The sequence below is a fragment of the Opisthorchis viverrini genome, assembly GCF_000715545.1.
Source record: "Opisthorchis viverrini unplaced genomic scaffold opera_v5_46, whole genome shotgun sequence".
In the NCBI taxonomy this organism is placed as follows: Eukaryota; Metazoa; Platyhelminthes; class Trematoda; order Opisthorchiida; family Opisthorchiidae; genus Opisthorchis; species Opisthorchis viverrini.
Genome location: NW_008751703.1, coordinates 795,173 through 814,614, shown reverse-complemented (window position 1 = coordinate 814,614; position 19,442 = coordinate 795,173). Strand labels below are relative to the sequence as shown.

General features: G+C 44.8%; 1 protein-coding gene across 1 annotated transcript in view; it reads left to right on the top strand.

Moving 5' to 3' along the window:
- The window catches only part of T265_03332 (hypothetical protein), a gene marked incomplete at both ends in the record, with an annotated part of 20,585 nt that extends 1,143 nt beyond the window's left edge, over positions 1–19,442 (top strand). The window contains 6 exons of the mRNA XM_009167793.1: positions 4,503–4,638; positions 9,201–9,303; positions 14,245–14,372; positions 15,995–16,344; positions 17,616–17,797; positions 19,317–19,442. Of these exons, the coding sequence (XP_009166057.1) occupies positions 4,503–4,638; positions 9,201–9,303; positions 14,245–14,372; positions 15,995–16,344; positions 17,616–17,797; positions 19,317–19,442 (1,025 nt within the window). The remainder of the gene's footprint in view (positions 1–4,502; positions 4,639–9,200; positions 9,304–14,244; positions 14,373–15,994; positions 16,345–17,615; positions 17,798–19,316) is intronic.

The window sequence follows — 19,442 nt, the reverse complement described above, 5'->3', positions numbered from 1 at the left end:
AAATTTAATGAACATGAAGGAAATACATAGTTCTCTGCTCGCAAATGAAAAACAACTGTGGATTCGATCGAGGACATAAGCTAACCCAGACAGAAGTTCTTCGTGAGTAGCATTAGTGACAACGATTCCCCTCACGTAAGCGGCAGTTCCACCTAAGCCGGTCAAGACTCTCTTCATTGTCTACTGGAATATGGCTGGTGCTGGGGGGTCAAATGGGAACAAACCGTATTGTATATTGAGAATCAATAACCGTGGTTGTACCGTGAAAAAAAAAACAAAGTTGGGATAATTTATGATGTCAGAAACGACTTCCACTGAATCAAGCGAACCAAATGTCCTGGACGACCATAAGAGTAGTCTTTCTTTATAGTTGTAGAGCCTGGTCTGTCCTACCTAGGAGCTTTCAGCGTCACTGACATCTTAATAAAATAGTAGGAGTTAGCTGGCTTCAGTTTCTCAACGAATGTTTTGTAAGTAAGTACCAGGTGGTGAAGCGGATTTTATAGAACAGTACATAAACTTAGTCAATTTAGGTTGATTGGGATATATATATATACATATATATATATATATATGCACATATATATATATATCGCAGACCTTAAATTTAACTGCCGTAGAAAGTGTTTTTATTTATTTAAATCCCTGTTACGAAGTTCACAGGAAGACAGACGACGATGAGGCTACTTAACCAAACGGATTGCAATGGGGTATTCGCATCTTTCCGTCTAGAACCTGCAGGATTACCTCTGCACATGGCTGGAAGCTCTGGCAACACCGCACCTAAACCTCTTACTCTTCACTATTTCCTGGGCATTCTATCTTCGCAATTCTTTGCTGTTGAGTGTTATTTCCTGGCATATTACTACCGGTGATTTGGATGGCTGTGAGCGGTCATTGGCCACATTAAAACAAACCGATAACGCTCGAAGAATCAACAGATTGAACTCTCCTTGTTTTGAGAAGCTATAACAAAACTCCAAGTTCCACGGCTTTATTTGATTCATCTTTCTGCTAGACTTTTTACTGCTTTTTTGCGAAACTGATGACATCTGTTTTTGTCGCGATTTCATCAAATCACCATTTTCCTCAGCACCACAATTTTGATCTATGTACAAGCTGTACGCTACAATGTGGGTTTTCTGTATCCTATAGAATACCGGATACTACTTCATATGCGGTTTCCCATTCTGGTTTTAATTCACCTACGTTTATCATTATGTTGGCCGTCACTGGAGCACGAAGCCTCTACCGAACTAAAACTGGACCTACTGGAGGCATGTTATAACTCTACTGTGCCTGTCTGTGACCCCCAAAACGTGTTGAGCGCAAGTGAACGTAAGTTTTCTGTCTTTTTAGTTTGTAGACATATCTCTGTATCTTGTTTTAAAATTTCTTCATATATCATCAACAACTTTGCTGTCGCTCAGAATTGCCGGTGTTTTATGTATGTAAGAGAATACGCATTTAATGCCCGCTCCTTGATTTGAATCTCTGAATACTCTCCTGGCCGCATCCAGGACCGCCCTCGCCCGGCCCCTGAGGAGGGTCTTCAGCGCTGCCAACTAACTCTGGTCGGTCTCCAGCCCGGCAGCCTCCGCAAATTCCTCCAGGAAGGTCCGAACATCCCCATCCTCAAAGGGTTGCGGCCACGGGATCTTCAATCTTATCCTGGTCACCCCACCAAATGAAAGGAAGAATGCCTTCGCTGCGGAGTTATTTATTCGGCAATGCCAACTGACCGGTTACAGACCATTGAACAGGGAAGCAAAACCCTAATCTGCATCTTAGTTACAAAAACTGGACACAGATCTTCTCCCGAACGAACTTTCTCGAACTTTCCTGGAGATTCATTGACTCCAATCATTCGTCGGTCAAATCCAAGCAAATGTTATAAAGTGGCGCCGCGAATTCCGCAACAGAATTCCCTTTTTCAATCGACGCAAAGCGAAATTCTACGAACAACACATACTACTCGCGTGCCTCGCGATCAGTAGTATCACCGTTACACGGGTAGGGTCACCAAAATCCCCTGGTGGGTCAGACTTTTGATTCGGTGGCTAGGGCTAGAGTTCCCAAAAGAGCCTACCTTCCCCACTGCTTTGTGGGTCAAACTTTTGGGTCCAGGGCTCAAGGTGAGGTACCTCAACCAAACCGGGAAGTATCATTTGTCCGCACAGTTCTTCATCCACCGACGTCCCTTCCAAATCCCTTTCCACCACACAAGCGAACGTTGCTGGGTCATTTGACTGCCACTTATCTAACCGATGGGCCTTATGCACCCCGGTGCCTACCAACAGAAAAAAAATAACACCTTTCTACATAGGAGCTTTTAGCATCCATATTCTATGTCAAATTGGCAAACAGGTAATGCACACTTGAGACCTTTTGTTCCCTTAAACTCGTGTCTCTCCGAAACACCCATACAAGACCTGAGAGCGGTAATGCACCTCGGAACACCAAGAATTAGCTCAGCTCTTTCACATTTCTTTCTTCGTGTATCTGGTGATCCAGAAACCATGACTCGTGGAATATATGGTGTGGGAGTTGCACTCAGCTCCAGAACTAAAGGTGTTTGATTCATTAATAGGTTATTTTCTTACAACCGTTCGCATCCTTCGTTCACATATCACATCCCAGCAAGTAGAACAACCGACTGCCTTCACAGCTCCACATAGGATGGAGAGCTTCACACTGGAATCGGTTCGCACTAGACACCGATCACAAAATAAATTTACAAAATTTTGCCGTTCTGGGGATGATGACTATAATTCACACCACAGCGACTGATGGCCGAAGCGGTGGAAATCAGTACGCACCGCACTGGTGATCGCTTAGAGATCAGTCGAGATGACACAGCGGCTTATGGTTGTTACTCGAGAGACTTCACCAACGCAATCGGTTCAGATTTGAAGTATATAACCCGAACTGACCAAAAACTCTGTGCCCCCCCCCCGCTGACTAAGTTGTCGTAGCACTGATTAACCTACAAGAATCAATAAAATTCGTAGGTGGTGGAACATCAGCTGGGATGCCAACTCGGTGAACATGTTAACCTACTCACCTGACGTGAAGGTTTTCTGGCAAAGGTAAACTACTGTCCACTAACGAGTTTACTGATTGCTGAGCTTTCTGAAATTATTTGTTGTTGCTTGCCCAAGTTTCCATGAGAACCTCAAATGGAGTCACTAACGAAACGTCACACACAACCCGGAATTAGTCGCAGAATAATTCAACTAATCCAGAGTTCTTTGTCTCATACACGTACTGCAGTATACTTAAATTTGCTATGGGAGGTCAAACTAATTGTGAGATACAGGCGCTTCATGCAAAACTCCAGTTTGAATAGCTTCTATTTGAATTGTGTCCCCTAATCTTCTATTCAAAAAACAAATGGTAAGGGCTTTTGATCTCAACAATACAGCAGGCAATTCACGTCAGGTTAAACACTTTCATTACTTTTGGCCATATCACTACATTCCTTGCAACAACTGTACAGCTCCGAACCCACGGAGACCCATAACATTTTGAACAGGTCCCAATCAAGACAACGGATGCATTCGGAAAGGACCGGATTTTGATCTTCTTGCCTACGTTTCCGCTCAGGCTTTTGCACGAAACTGCGGACAAGGTTTGATGATGAGATAGCAACACGTCACATCAAAAACATTCTGTGGCCCAAAGTCGACCATCCAACAGTTATAAGCTCATCACAGTCTGTCGAATTTAGTAAGGTATACATACATACACTCATTCGCAAATAAGTTTGGTTTTGCAGAAGGTTCACATGGAACCCAGCTGAATCTCTCGTTTGTGATGTTTCCAAGCAGCTGAGTGTGCTGTGCCAGGCCGCTTCATGTTTCAGTTGCTACGATATTCGAGATATCGCGATACATGTATATGCTTTACCCACAAGGTTGCTGAAAATTCGTCGACAGCCCACGACCGGTTTTGCTCTTCTTCGGGCTCATCAAGTAGGCGCAGCCCCCGAGTTTCCGTCACCCTTCTGTTCTACTTGAAACCAAATTGCACGAAATTAGCGAAATACATTCTTCTGCAAACAAATTTGGTTTTGCGAGAGACTTACCTGGAACCCAGCTGAATCCCTCGTTTGTGATGTTTCCAGGCAACTGAATGTGCTACACCAGGCCGCCTCATGTTTCAGTTGACCTGATCACATTTAGATCTGCACGCTAGAGGCTGCCAATGTGAACGCACTGTGTAGACCTCGAGCTAGCTTTTTAATCAACATTGGATGTAATGTAAAGCTGCAACGTCGTACCATGGGGCCTAGGTTAATGATTGGTCACTACTTATTGAGCATCACAGAAATTAAACCAACAGTCCTTATCAAAAGAAAGCATCTTCTATTATCTGCGTACCAACACGTAGTATGTAGGGCCTTGTATGAGCTTACCTGAAGCAATCTCTTTTTTCAGTTACCTTATCACCGTTAGTCATTTTTCCGTTTCACGTCGTTTTACTTTTCGCTTGTTTTGTAGGTCAGAGATTACAGATCAACCTATCTAGCGTTGGTTCCCGTACAATATGCCTCTGTTCCACAAAGTGCACTTCAAATGGAGAAGGCGCATCAAAAAGGCTGGTTATCGGGACGGTTTTCTTGAAGTCTTTGCTGCCGTGAGTATAATGTTGGGTATACTATTCCTTCTGTCATTGTGTGATTCTCTTGGCTGGCGTTTGTCCTGTTGACTTGGATCTTTCTACTGAGTCAGCTGTTATATTACTATTTGTTCCCTTTAGTAACCCAGGATGTTTTGACCAGTCATTCAATACGTTGGTTATATCCGACTGTTGTGTACTGGCATCATTTTCCGCATTTGTCTGTAATATTAAGCTACGGCGATGGATCCTTCCTTGCACACAGTAGGTAATTTCACCTCTGGTTTGCCGCGGGCTTCATTTGTGACCAGCCAAACGCCTCATACCCGAGGGAACAAGACCGGAAGGAAGCAGCTGCAAAGCCACCGGCATTCTTCAACCGGTATCTAATTTCTACCAAATCATGTGGGGCCACGGTGTATGCCCAGGGTAGCTTGCACTATACCGGACGCACCCAAGGCACATATATGGCTGGACAATGATAGCTAGTAGTCAGTATGGTTTACACAACTGGTCAAAGAACGCCAATTCTGGAGCCACTATAGCATTAATATGAAAGAATATCCAGAGTGTTAGGGCTGGTTATTTTCAGACGCACGCTTGAAATGCCTTTTTAGGGATGGTGCAGTAACATACAATATAATATTATTCATTACAGTGCAGTCTAGGCACAACAAAGTCGAGCTAATAATAGAAAACAAAGAGAACCGAAACCAAGGGCTTGATGTGGCGAACCGTATAAGTCTCCCATAGGCATAGGCAGTGTTGCTTCTCCAGTCGACGGCCTACCATCCACTCTGTTTGAGGAGTGCATCTATCGCTTGCGTAATTGGGCGTCTTCGGTCTGGACACGATACACAGTTTTGTGTGTAACAATGATGGTGTGTCATGACTGATTATTCACAGGTCCAGATAAGGATGAGTTTCCAGCCCGATTACTTTTGATTGGCGTTGTTCGTCCACCAGCTACAGGCCACTGTGTGACAGTTGAACTCAACTTATAGCTTATTTATGTGAGTGCTGCTTCAGCCTTTAGTCCGATTTATGGGTGTTCTTTGGTCATACAGCATGCATTTAGTGAATCACAGAAATATGTTTCACTTGGTCTGATTTCCATTGTGGTATTCTCAACTCCCGAGTCGGTGATTCACTGTTATATGAACAATACAACTCCGCACTGACGATGCCACCTCGATTGGTGATGACGCGTTTGCAACTGCTCGAGGAACAAACCAACAACCACACATATTAATCTAAATGGAGTTCATCTTCTGTTCGCTCTTTGTTATCTATCGGCAGACAGCTTTCGGGTACTATTACTTGATTTATCAGATAAATCGAAGGAAGACTAGGCGCTTTAATGAGATCAGAGCTGTAATTCTCTGTACTTATTAGGTCCCCATATTCTGCTGCCACACATTGTCCCCCTTTCGGCCAGTGCCATTGAGTTCTGGTACCGCCCTTTTGGATGACAACAGCTAAAGCAAATTTCTCGTCTTTGCGACAACCCGCTGCTATTTGCCTCCTGGAACCAAAGTGTGGGTGTGCAATTTGTCTTGGGATGCATTTTCTCTTTGAAAGCACTCAATCCATCGGTCTATTCTTGTTGTAGAGAGGTTTTTACCATTATTATGTACTTGAAAATCATATCCCAAAAATACGTGGTTAAGCGCAGGAGACCATATCGGCATTTCTTCGGAAGTGGTTGCCCTAGAACCGAAGCAAAATATGATAATTATGTCGGGGTTTTGGCAACTAGAAAACATTTTTAGTACTGCTTAGTTGTGTAGTAGGAGTAATAATGGTAACGCCTCAGCTTATTTCTTGGTCTGAACGTTCCAAGCTAGCGTTCTCGTCAAACGGACTACCAAAGGTGCATAACGTATATTAAGCACCCCAAACCAGGTCAAAAACATGCACAGCACGTCGCGTATAAGGTGTATGCGGCGACAACATTTTGGATATACCGGTGGCTTCGGGATACGACACTTGCAACCGGCATTTGGCGGATACTTTATCATGATTGGCTGTTGGGTCCACACTTTCGTTCAATCATATCTCGGCTTGATGCTGGACCGGCAAGCGACCCGATCTTCTAGTCAATCGCGTGCGGGATCGTCTTAATGACCTTAGCAGCACCCAACTACGAGCGGCAACGTGGTTTCGGTGCGGAATTCCGCCTAACAAGGAGACGGTTGGGTTCTCTGTTTCAATTGTCCCAGCAAACACTACTGACTCACCTGACAGGCTTACTCACGGGAGCAAACGATCACAACTCAGTTGCACAGTGGGAAAGCAGCAAGTTTGAGTAGAAACTAGTGATCGTTCATTTGTAGCACTCTTTCGGTGCCTATCTGCCATGCTAACGGAAGAAAGCACCAGGCTCGGGTTACTGCCAGGTTACCCATGCCTAGACAGGAGCAGTCTAAATGCTCAGGTCTGGTTCGAACCACAGACCCTCCGGTCCCAAATCTGGCGCCTTAACCACTGAGGTATTCCAGGACCGTTTGAACATGGAAGACAAGAACTGCAGAACGTGTGTTGTCTGCCCGCGATGTGAAATGACAAATTCTCAATCCAATGATGTAGCAGCATTTCCATTTTATAATGGGAGTTGGTGTTGACAAACGACAAAGTCATCTCAAAACTATTCTATACACAGTAGGTAAGATTTCGGTTCGCATCTTAGTCAGCTGACTGGGTGGTGGGAAACAGCTGTGAAGAACATGCGACTTTCATATCAGCTTCAGTATGCCTACTGCAGTTATGAGCAGCTAGGAAGTCCACATAACTCTCCTTCGAATGGTCCTTCCATCCTGGATCACGCGAACGCCTCTGCCTGTTCAAAATCAATAACTCTGGTCCGTCCATCATGGTTTTTCCCCAACAGTCAACGCTTTTTAGATAGCCTTTTCGCTTGATGGAGGATTATTGCTCGGGTTGCTTTTCTTATGTGCTCTTTCCTAGTTGGCTGAGCGACAGTATTCTCGTCAAAAAAGGATGGTAGCATAATTGGCATCTAAACACTAGCAGTAAATGCCAGTGCTCAGCTGCTACACAACCATGAGTAAGGAATGTTTTAGTGGGGAGTGGAAAGAACAGGAAGAGATAATGAGTTGGTTCAAAGACAGAGGAGATGATCAAGAACAAGGTTGTAGCGTTATACCAGGCCACACAAAACCTAGGGTGAAATCAGCTCACAACAAGCTGACAACACTATCGACCAATGATGATACGAATCTGAGGAGCCATCCCCCAGCCAATCAACATAGCTCGTCAATGGAGGCGAACTCTGGCTTCAAGTATCCTATCAATAACGCTCTGTTGTTCCGGTCAGTACTGCAATTTAAGACCATCTCTGACTTCAAACAATGATCGTTCGACTATGCGACGAAAGCATCGATTATCGTGTGGTTGCAAGCATTCAAGACCTTTAGCAAGGGGAGACAAGTCTCGCAACTATAAATAAAGACTTCTGTTACAGTCTTCATGTATGCACATTCCTTAGTTTTGATGGAATTCGCTTTTGTCGCCACAAATAACACAAATGGAAAATACTCCTCCTATTTAGCATTGGATTTATCAGTCAAAAATCTTAAGTAACATGCCACTAAACAACCTTCTAACTTGATCAGTAAAACCTCTGTCGTGAACTAGGTAGTGTTAAATAGTGTCTTAGCTAATCACTGGTTCCACCTGAGTTAACTCGCCAAGACGAATGCAAATGCTTTTACTGCCAACTGACAAACTGAACTGAACATGTTTATACCTCAGCTTAGAATGTGTGAAAGGGTGTATCGTGTGAGAAGGTAGCGTTGAGTGTACGCACCGTCCAATCAACGAAAAGTACCTTCAGACGAGCATTTATCATTGATTGGCACTGTTTGGTTTAGTTTTCGATAGGTTCCTTCCAATGCCCCTACAGGTACGGAATACCCAACAGTTTTTTATAGTTAGACTGAATAACGATAACAGTAATAACTGCAACTCAAAATAACGAAAATTACTACTCATCCACTTGACTTCAGAGTACCGTAATCCTGTGAAGTATTTTCATCCCTCTTGTTCAAATGGTTAATATATTTCCATTCCCTATGGAGACATCAATACGTAAATTTCTCTTGGCTGTCCCTGTCTAATAATGTTCACAGCGGTTGAAACAATTCGCTACGTAGCTGCCAGTTGATATTTCATCGTTTGCATCGGTTCTGTGATTTAGATTCACACTTCAGCTTTATCGTATGTCCGATGGTTCATTTCGTACCCCTTCTTGTCTTTTGAACACAATCTGTAATCGGCGACTGTCGGGTCGATCGCGTTTTGTAGTTCAACCATGGAGCTTCGCGTGTTCGACTCACTGTAGTTGAACGAGTTTTCGCTTTCCCACCTAAATTAACGCTCCTTCTCTGTCCTCAGTTGGGGACGTGTCACAGCCGTTTTAACTTCCAATGCATGTTTTCTTTTAAATTCTACTTATCATGAATAAAACCGTCATTCCATGCCCCTTGATTCGCGCTGAAGTTTCATGCTATTTGCCAGCTTCAAGCACTCAGATTTCACCCCGTTACTTTCCTTTCCAGCCAACACGTTTCAGGCATTGAATTGGCAGAAGAAATCAGATCCCGATGGTCATTGGGTTCCTGCCCCGGAAATGATGTTATTATGCTTGTCTCCGAGGCGAAGGTACGTCGTACTTGAAGTCTTACTTGTCGATTTTCAATAATAGCCAACTTGTACATCGGTGGTTACTGTTAACATTCCTTGTTTACAGTAGTTTGAAATTCACCCGCTTTGTCGAACCACGTGCGCATGCAAATCCGCATGCTATAGTGATAAACAAGTTCGTAATGGACCGACGCGCGTGCGTGCGCCCTTGGTAAGCGCAACAATGACATGTGACAGTTTACTACCTCATTGCTCGTTCTCCAACGGATGATCTTATTTATAAGATACTCCGTGGTCATTGCCTGAATGTCTTCGAAACAGCCGACACTGGGTAGATTTCCTTCGTGAGCACAGATTGAAACAGTCTATATAGAGATCACTATCAGCTGTAAGAACCGCGCATTTGCGGTGCAGTGGTCATAGCTGCCACAGTTTCGTCCGCCGATGATTTAGGGACGTGGGATAGATAGCTAGGCATTGAACGCGGCAGCTGATATTATTGATGCGTAAATACAGCTTTGTCAGTGGACTTTTCGTTGGGAAGATTGTGAGTTGAGCTACTCACTGAAGACAGTAGCTTGGATGCATGGGCGCGACTGGACCATGTGTGACAATGCCTCTAACCATCGATGTGGACTGTCTCTGGGTCCCCGTCAAGGGAGATGACAATGACCAGTGCATCTGAGTCTGCTGGTACTTACTTTCATACTTTCATGTCAAGTCATTGTTTGATCTCCCACTGCTCGTTTCCACCCTTGGCGTGGTTGTGTGAAAGGGACTCTTCGAGGAAGTCGATCGACTGGTATACGAAGTACTTGACCAAGCCAGTGCAATCTATGGAGTGTGATCAGTTCATTTCGACCCCACAGGCGTTAGAGGCTGGGAGTGAGTGTCTTATGATCATATGATTAACGAAGCCGAAGAGGAAAGGTGAAAGAGGACTGCTTTGCGTGACGGCAATCCCGCTGACCCTCAGGCTTTAGGGGGAGTTGGCGCACAATGACCTAAGAAGGGTCAAGAATTTACTTAGAACACCTTTGCCATGATGCGTGACGGTCATAGAGTCAAAGGCAGCTTTCAAGTGGTTTGCTGGAAGCAGTTACACTGTCGGAGGGTGAAAATGTGGTGGATGCATCTCTTGCAGGATGGCTCCCAGCTTTGTTTTAATGGGTCTGACTTTTGTTGGCTTCATTCAACCCTCGAGGGATGTCACAACTACCAGGCTGGTACCACGTTGATTTTCACACAGCGTCAGCATCCATTTTTTGAAGACGGGGATCACTGTCGATGTCCCCACTCCGCAAGCACTTTCTCTTCACACTATGTCGCATCATTGTGTTTTGTCAGATGGGGCACCATGGATTTTCCGCCTTCTCTGAAGAGCGTTGTATACAGACCTCCCCTTCGTGGTTCATTCTCACTTTTCCTTATCGTATCTTATTTCTTCTGTCGGGTGACTGAACCTTACATTCCATTCGCCAGTGTGCATTATCCCCAGAGACTGTGTTGCAGGAGGCCAGCTCAACTGCACTTTGGAATGTTCGGCCCACCTTTCAAGTCGGCGTTTTTTTCAAGTGAATTAATGAGCCGTCTTTTTCACTCAACGCTTCACTGACGCAGTCCTTCGCCAGTAGATTGTATTAAGTGGTATAGGACACGGCTGTTCCCATTGGCATAAGCCTGTCCCATCCCCTTAGCTATCATTGACCACCAGAACTCTCCGTCTTTCCTTAGGTTCTTCACCGTTTGATGTTTGAGAGATTTGCGTGCGACACCTTACTCGTTACTTACTGGTTATGGATTTCTTGGCATCAATCAAGACTGGCATTCTTGGCGATATCATTTGATCGTGTTGGAGATGTCGGACAGACAGCACTGAGCGCTACAAGCTGGTGGTCGCTAGGTTACGCGATGCGAACTTTTATACTGGAAGTTCGTACTAGCAAGAAATAGGTAATGATCAGCACGCACCTGAAGGATTCGCTGTCCGTTTTCTGTGCGACGAGAATCTGTTCCGAAGTGACCGCCCAGATGTGATTCCAAGGAGCTAAGACGACCAACTTGAGCATTCGTATAGCCCGCAATGATCACAATGTCAGTGCTTCTTGCTTGAAAAGTGAGCCTGGATGATTCTCCCTGGAAAGTACCCTTATCAGCATCAGAACTGCAGTCGACCCTACAAACAGGCACCGCTTTTCATGCCGAGAGGTGTTGTGCTTGATTGAACTGGATAACAAGAAGGTGCAAAGACGACTGTTCACTGGGATCCAGTCCAGCAAAGCCCATTCAGTTCTGAAGTTGATTGCAACTCCCACGCCATATACTCGACGAGTCACCGCTTCTGGATCACTGGACACACGGATGGAGAAATGCAAAAGAGCTTTGTTCATCCTTGGCGTTCTGAGGTGCATACCCAATCTCGGGTCTTGTATGCGTGTTTCGGAGACACAGCATACATCAATTTTAAGGGAGCATAAGGTCTCACTGTGCACTGCCTGTTTGCCAATTTGACATGAGGTACGGACGTTAAAAGCTCCTATGTAAAAGGGATCTCGTGAATTTAGCGAGGTATTTTTATTGTTAGTAGGCAGCGGGACTTATAAAGCACATTAGTCGGATAAGTGACAATCAAGTGACTCAGCAACGTTTGCTTGTGTGGTGGGAAGGGATTTGGGGGCAGATCGGCGGAAAAAGGACTGTGCGGGCAAACGATGCTTCCCAGTTTGGTTGAGGTACCTCACCTTGAGCCCTGGACTCAAAAGTCTGACTCAAAGCAGTGGGAGAATGTAGGTTTTTTGGGAGGCCCCTGCCTCTAGCCTCCGAATCAAAAGTCTGACGCACCAAGCAGCTGGCAGTAGGGCTTTCTCTAGGGACGATTTCCGGAGCTGATAACTCAATGGTCTGGCATGCTCTGCTGGAGAGGCCTGTGCCAACCCGAGAGTTCATGATGCAAGGCATTCCTTTTAGAAGCTAATGTGCCTGTGCGGAGCAGTTGCCCTTCAAGCAGCACCAGACACTTTGTTTTTTAAATTATTTATGCCGTATTGAATAATGTGCCGGTATCACGGTCTATCGTTAGGCGATCGGAGTGTGCGGTTCTTACAGCTGACCTTTTCTAACCCATCCTTCTTCGGACGAAAGCTGGATCACCGCTTCCATGAAAATGGAAGAGTTGGTCGTCTGGGGGGAACACCATACTGCGTTCACACTCCTATCGCAGAGGAGAGGAGAACATGACTTTACCGAAATCGTTCCGCAGTACGATTATCCGTAGTGCAAGGCTTCGCTGCTCTCGATCTGTCTACCACCTTTGAACTTTCTGGCATAGTTGTGTCCTGTGAAACGAAGTTCCCTCTAGTGTAGCCCGCAGGACCACTGCAGCATTCAAGCCGGACCACTACATCAAGGTGACAGCTTTAAGGCTGGTCTCTGTTGGACGAAGCAAAGATGTTAATTAGGTGAAGTGATCAGATTAGTTGTTTTGTTAGCTGCGTTAATCGGGCTTCATCAAGCCATACAGATGTATTTTTATCCAGTCTAGCGTCGAAAGTCTCTTGATGAATTTCGTAATAGTGATCCTTCATTCACTCCAGTCCCCTCCGTACTGTGCTCATCGTTTTGTCACTTTTGCGCCCCTTTTCCAGTCTCGTCTTGCCCACACATCCTTAATTTATTTGGTCTAATCGAGATAATCGGTTTTTCGTATCATGTAACAGTGGATCGTTTGTCATCAATCTAGCATTGTTTCATCGTCTAGGTAACAGCTCAGAAAACCCATTCAGATTGTGGTGAAATACTGCGAATTACTCGACGCATGCTATAGTGAAAATGTGATGGAATCCTCTGCCACGTATAACCTTGCCGTCTCGTTAAGACTCACCACGTTATCTTAGATGGGGTCAGTCAGCTAGCGATCATAGGCTACTAAATCAAAACTGCGCGTCTTCTGATTAACTTTTGGGAACTGCTGATTTACTTATGGAGCTATGCTTCGTTCAGTTCAGCTGTGCTGACTTAGTCTAAACAACTTTACTGCCGATGAATTAGTAGTTCGTTCGTCCAGCAAGCTATCGGTCCCCAAAGAAAACCTGTTATTTATCTAGCTAGTTGCGTGATGATGAATCCCAGTGAGGATGGAATACGTGTGGTTGTACTTTTCAAGATCCGATCACACAGCCTGGTCGTTATCAGGTCCTCCTTTTCTTAATTTTTCAAAATGTTCTTTCCCGGACATTACCATTAAGCCACGTAGGCGAGACTCAGTGGTACCCGGCATGCGAACTAATACAATACTGACACCGGCGTATCCAGTCGTGGTCTGAAATGAGAATAGAGTAATAGGGCAATCAATTCAAGCACGATGCTGTAGTCCTGACATTTTCTTTCTCACAGACTATATAGTTCATTGTAGAGAGAAACCACTATACGAGCAAAAATCTCGCTGCCCGGCTTGTTTCAGAATGCACCACAGTACTTTAAGCTCAGTTGGATGAGCCCTGTCGAGTTACCGCTTCCCGAGAAGAGCGTTGTTTTCCATGGCTATTTCGAAGTGGGTCATACCTAGAGGTAGACAGAATATGACATGTCAAGGGGGAATGAAGGATGTTGCGAAAAGTCCTCATGCTGTAGGTGCTGTTTCCCTTCCAGGACGGAGTCTATGTGCCCGCAACCCTGTACTTGGCCGGAGACACTAGACCAACCGATGTTAATGCTATCAATTTTTATTCCGATGGTGTAACTGATAAGTGGAGAGGTAGGCAACCTGGATGTCTGTGATAGGCTAGCCCTGGGTCCTCCCATGTTCCCTTTTTTCCGTATGGCACGAAGCACCGGTGTTCTTTGATGTTGTTACCAGTGCTGATGAATTGAGCACTCGCACTTTTCACACTAGCTATTTTTCAAACCCCATGTGTCCCCTTGTTCTTTCCTTACCTCATTCTAGTTTCTTTTCCCTCCCAGATTTTTTTAGCTTACGGTCCATTGGTCAGCCAGAAACTCGTACCGACCTGCATGAAAAGTCTACCCACGACATACGAGGTGAGAGGCGATGCAGAAAGGCTCATCCGTCGGTTGATCTACACACTAAAGTACGTGTGCTCAACTTGTAACAAAGCTATTTCCGTCTGAACGTGCACGCACCCTCAGAGGCAGCTTTGCAAATTCGCCTCCACATAGATTATGTCTGGTTTGCTAACAGAACTGTCCATGTTTTCGCTCTTTTTATTGCTATACGTAGGAATACGTCCCCCGCTCGGGATTCAGTATTCTGTTGAGATTTGTTTGGTTCTATGTTGCTTGGACCTTGATTCTATTAGCCTAGAGAGACCGTTATTGAGGTATCGAACTTCTTCCTTTGCAATCTCTACTCTAAGAAACAACCTCTCATGACACACAGGAAAACAGTTTCAGGCTCCCAAAATGGCTGGTTCACTCCCGAAGAGGACACAACACTCGTGGAACACCTCAGGCCATTGATCCAGATCTATTAGCTAGGGTTTATGTCATAGGCACAGCTAATACAATCACTGAGATCCTTTTTTGACTGGACGTAAATTGTTTTGGCAGATCATTTAGCCTTATTATTATTATTATTCATTGGAAAGCCACGTTTGAAATGCTGGTTGAAGGTAAGAGCTGAAGGATGAGGTGAGGTCACGCATGTTGAGTTCTCAACATCGCTGGTTTTCTTTCACGGTCACATAATATATATATATATATATATATGCGTGTATAATTATACATACATATATAAGGCACAATAAATATCGGTCACCATCCCCGAGAGTTAATTGCGGAATCCCCAAAATGGTGTTTTTTATTCTACTATATATGTATATATATATATATGTATAATGGTCGATGTTTCCCTTGATATACATTCTCACTAAGTTTCTACTTACCTCCAGCATTCGCCTGGCTTATATCACAATCCGTCACTTATGTCTGACTGGGAACTGAACCCATATGATCAGGTGTCTTTCAGTCATTCAAAGTGGGTGTTATACCTTAACATTGCAAAGAGCAGCTACTCATACTTGTCCGTTCCGCTTAGTTTGTGGATCAACTTTCTTATAATGAGTTTCATCAGGTAACACGATGTGTGTTCTTTCTCTAAAATTGCACAGAAGCCAGTTCGTAATAAAGCTTTTCTCTCTGGAGCATTCAGTTTACCCGTAATTCAGACACGCTCTAACCTACTGTCTGAGGGGCTCTTCATTGCGATGTTATCAGCTGTTCAGAGATGGGCTGCTAACAAAGTGGATCGTGATGTTCGTCAGTTTTGGTTTCCTGCTTCAGGTTGTTTACCGTAGGTGTTGTTTCCAAACTATTGCGAACCCACGCACAGCCACTGTTGCTTGGGATGCATAAATTAATTTAGACCGCGCTCTTGAATCCAGTTTCGCGTCGCATGCTGTTGGCCGTTTGTGGCCCTTTTGCCAACTCTTCGGTGTTGCCTTTTCACGGTGAGTTTTCTATCGAAGTTCAACCGTGACTTCTCACATTTGTGAACCTCTACTCGTGACTGGAAAGCGGGAGTGCTTTATCTTGGAAACTAATCGAAAGTCGCTTGCGTATCTCTGATATTGGATGATCCCACTGACTTCTAGTATGTTTGATTACACTGGCAACTTTTTTCACCTGTTTCAGTTATTCGCCCCACTAGTCGCTGGTTATCTCACCCTACTCACTTTGTCTTTTTCGCCCACAGAACCTTTTTCGTCCATTCCTGCATATGCGGCAATTGTGAAACGCCACAGCTTTGGTTCAAAATTGTAGCCATGCTGTTGGCCTGCATGTCCTTGCTCATGTGGCTTAGTCTGTTTGGTCGCCGAGCCTATCTTCGTCGGACAACTTTATTTACGGCACGCGGGCGTTACTCTTTGTCCAATGTAAATAGCGGCTACGCAGACCGAACCTCACTTTTCCCAGCCCCCTCTCGATTGTTCCATCCGCATCAGCTACCGCCACAGCTGCTAACCACATCAAGAGCAACACGGATCGGGGGGCTAAGTCGTCCTCATCAGGATTCGACCGAACGCATTCCACCACCAGTCAGAGGTCAGTCAAAATCTTGGTGACCATTTCACCATGACACTAATCATACTAAATTTGATTTTCCTTGCTATGTTTGATAGTGGCGCTGTCAAATGACACCCCTGAAAGCGTGCCTTTAGATGTCGCTCGGGAAGCGCGTGTTTCTGATAACAGTAGTCTGTCCCAGAAAAAACGGGAGAAAAAAATCACCATAAGGTGGAATAACAAAACTTACGGTTTGGATCACAAGGTAAATGATCGATGAAGTGTGGAAATCTTGTCTGGATTGGGTGAACTTCGCCAACAAGAACGGATTAGTCAAATGCAGAACTTTTTGTTCTTTAGTTGTTGTCAGTGAACTTTTCCATACTTCAAGGCAAGAATAATGTAGGCACTATCAACTCTGTTGCCAATATAAACGCCAGTATGCCAGATTCGAACAGCCCTCGTATTATGCTTAATCTTTCCAAAGAATTCCAAGTTCAACAAGTGCTGAGAGGTATAGATTTGACAAGAAATTGAGACACCAGGTCATCTTACCTGGGTCTCAGCGCACCCGGGAAGAAACGAGTGCCATGGTAATCGAGAAAAGTGTAGACCCAGGTGTTTTAAAATGTATACGTGAGATGTTCATCCCGATTCTCTGTTCGCAGAGATTGTCTATGGTCACCTGAAGAAGTATACAATATTGTTCCGTGGGCACAACGCTTGCGCACTTCGCCACGGCTTGCTTGCAAATTGAACCTTCCAAAGCTACTATGATGGATGTAAGTAGTTCACGAACCGCAAAAAAGTTCTAGATCCTCAGTTCCCTGAATGAAATAAGTTTCGTCATCATCGACAGCATGACATCAGTGTTCAACATCGATACTTCACTGCTGTATTTGTACGATGGCTGAGATACTGCCAGGGTGCCCACACCTGAATCCTTTCTGAATCCTTTAATGGAGACTCTGTCTTGTAACTAAAGTCAGTCTGTGCTGAAAAGCTTTGTTGAGAAGCACTAGAAGTGCAAGCCTCACGAAACTCTAATGAATCTCAAGTTCGCTACTTCCTGGCTGGTTACCCATTCGGCAACGAACTGTTGGTCGGCAATGTGATCAGCTCACACTTGTATGGGATATAGCGGCACTAATGCTTCATTCGCAGAGTCCACATCACATGGTCACAATTGTTGAAATGAAACCTTAACCCATATTTACTAGGAATCATGATTCGTTTAGGAACAATTGTTCACTTCTTGGTCCGCACTAAGCATTTTTCAATTACTTGAATGGTGGCTTTTCCTCCTCTAGGTCGTGAAAGCCCACCGCCACCGTCATATTCCAGCATCGTTAAGCCTTGTTCTCTTGATGCGGAGCCAGTCCATCATGAAGTACCCAAACTGGTGGTTCCGGAGACACCGAGTGAAACTGGTCCGACTCGAACAGTTACTGAGCCTCCATCATACACTGAAGTTTTAGAATTCTCACGCCAGGTAGGCGCTGATCAACCTTCTGACGTGGAAAGACATAATACTTGTATCAATTCTGTACATATGTAACATGCTATTTTCCCAACCATGCATCATGATTCATCATTACTTACTGCTGCTGCTGCCACCGCCTATGTCGCTGGCATCTTGCTAGTTTCGTTTTGCCAAATACCCCTTGTATTCCTTCACTGTGATGCGTTCTGTTCTCCGAGCTCGAAACGTTACCCACTGCGCCCTACACTTTTTCTCGTATGCATTTTCTACCGGAACGTTTGAAATTTTTCGTTGTCTTACTGGTCGCCAACCCCAAGCACCCACCACCAATGTGGGCTTTTCCAATGCTAGTTTCCCATTAGCCGCTTATCATTATATTACTACCGTTTCAACGAATTAAAAACAGTCTACTTTACTGCTATGTCATCGCGTTCCCTCCTGACTACTTCTGTACCTGGACATTCACGTGAAGCTGGAACAAACCACGTTTCCGACTACTTTCACCTGCGTATGCTGTACTTCACTTGAAAACCCTCATGCTTATACATGATGGTATCCCCTACGAACAACATAGGCTTCAAAGAACTAATCAAGTAACCTGACTCGAATCTCTACTCTATTGAAGACAGGATGCCTCCTAAGAGGAGTGCTTCTATCGTAGTTTTAAGATTATCGGTCCGATCGTCCGTATATCGGCATTCTGTGCGCTTCTACAAAATCCGAGCTGTTAACGTCGTCATCCAATCCGCACATTGCGTTTCCTCACTGTTCGCGCATGTAATCGCCCACGTACGGCATGTGCACCGTGACATGGACCACCATCGATGCTGCACACACCCCGGTACTGTGGGTTTTCGGCAGACAGTAACTCGAACCTCTTGTCGCTCGCGTACAATGGTGCACCCCTGCGGTTAGTTCATGAGACCTAAAATGCTCTGAATACCGGCTCGCTTTAGGGATGTGACATACACAGAACACCTGAGTTAAATTAAGCTGATGAGCCCCAAGAAGGGCGAAACCGGTCGTGGGATGTCGGAGAGTTTTTAGCAACCTTGTGAGTAGTTTCCTTTATAATAGATTAAGTCTTTTAACCAAGCAACAGACAGCCACACTTGATGAAACCGAGCGACCGGTAGTTTCGGGTTGGCTACATGCGCAACTAGAACGCAGCGGTGGCCTACCAGCTGTTCAAGTGCTACTCGAAATGGAAAACTTTTTTGTTCGAACCTGAACAGTTGCCGTCAAGTTGAGTCAAACAGTCCTGTCTAATAAAGTTTCACTTGTTTGACTGCAGCATACTCTGGCAATAAACTTGGACGTTTCACGGGGAACATGAAAAATCCTACTTAGGACATTTTAGGCTCCCTCGGAATACCTAAGCTGCCGTTCCATAGCTTCACAGTGTAATTGGCAGTGATCGTTAAAATAGTCAGCAAGCGACGTTTTTGATCGAACTTCGACATATTCTACAATGCGGGGACTATAGCGACTGTAATGTTTTTCATCATGTGTCGCTTTATGCCTTTAGCCTATGCGTACGGTTGTGTGGCACCATCAAACTCACCCGTTTGCTGGACACACGGTACATCATGAACTCCGCAACGGCTTTACAAAGTACCGGAAAAGCAATCGTCGTTCATCAGAACGATCCTAG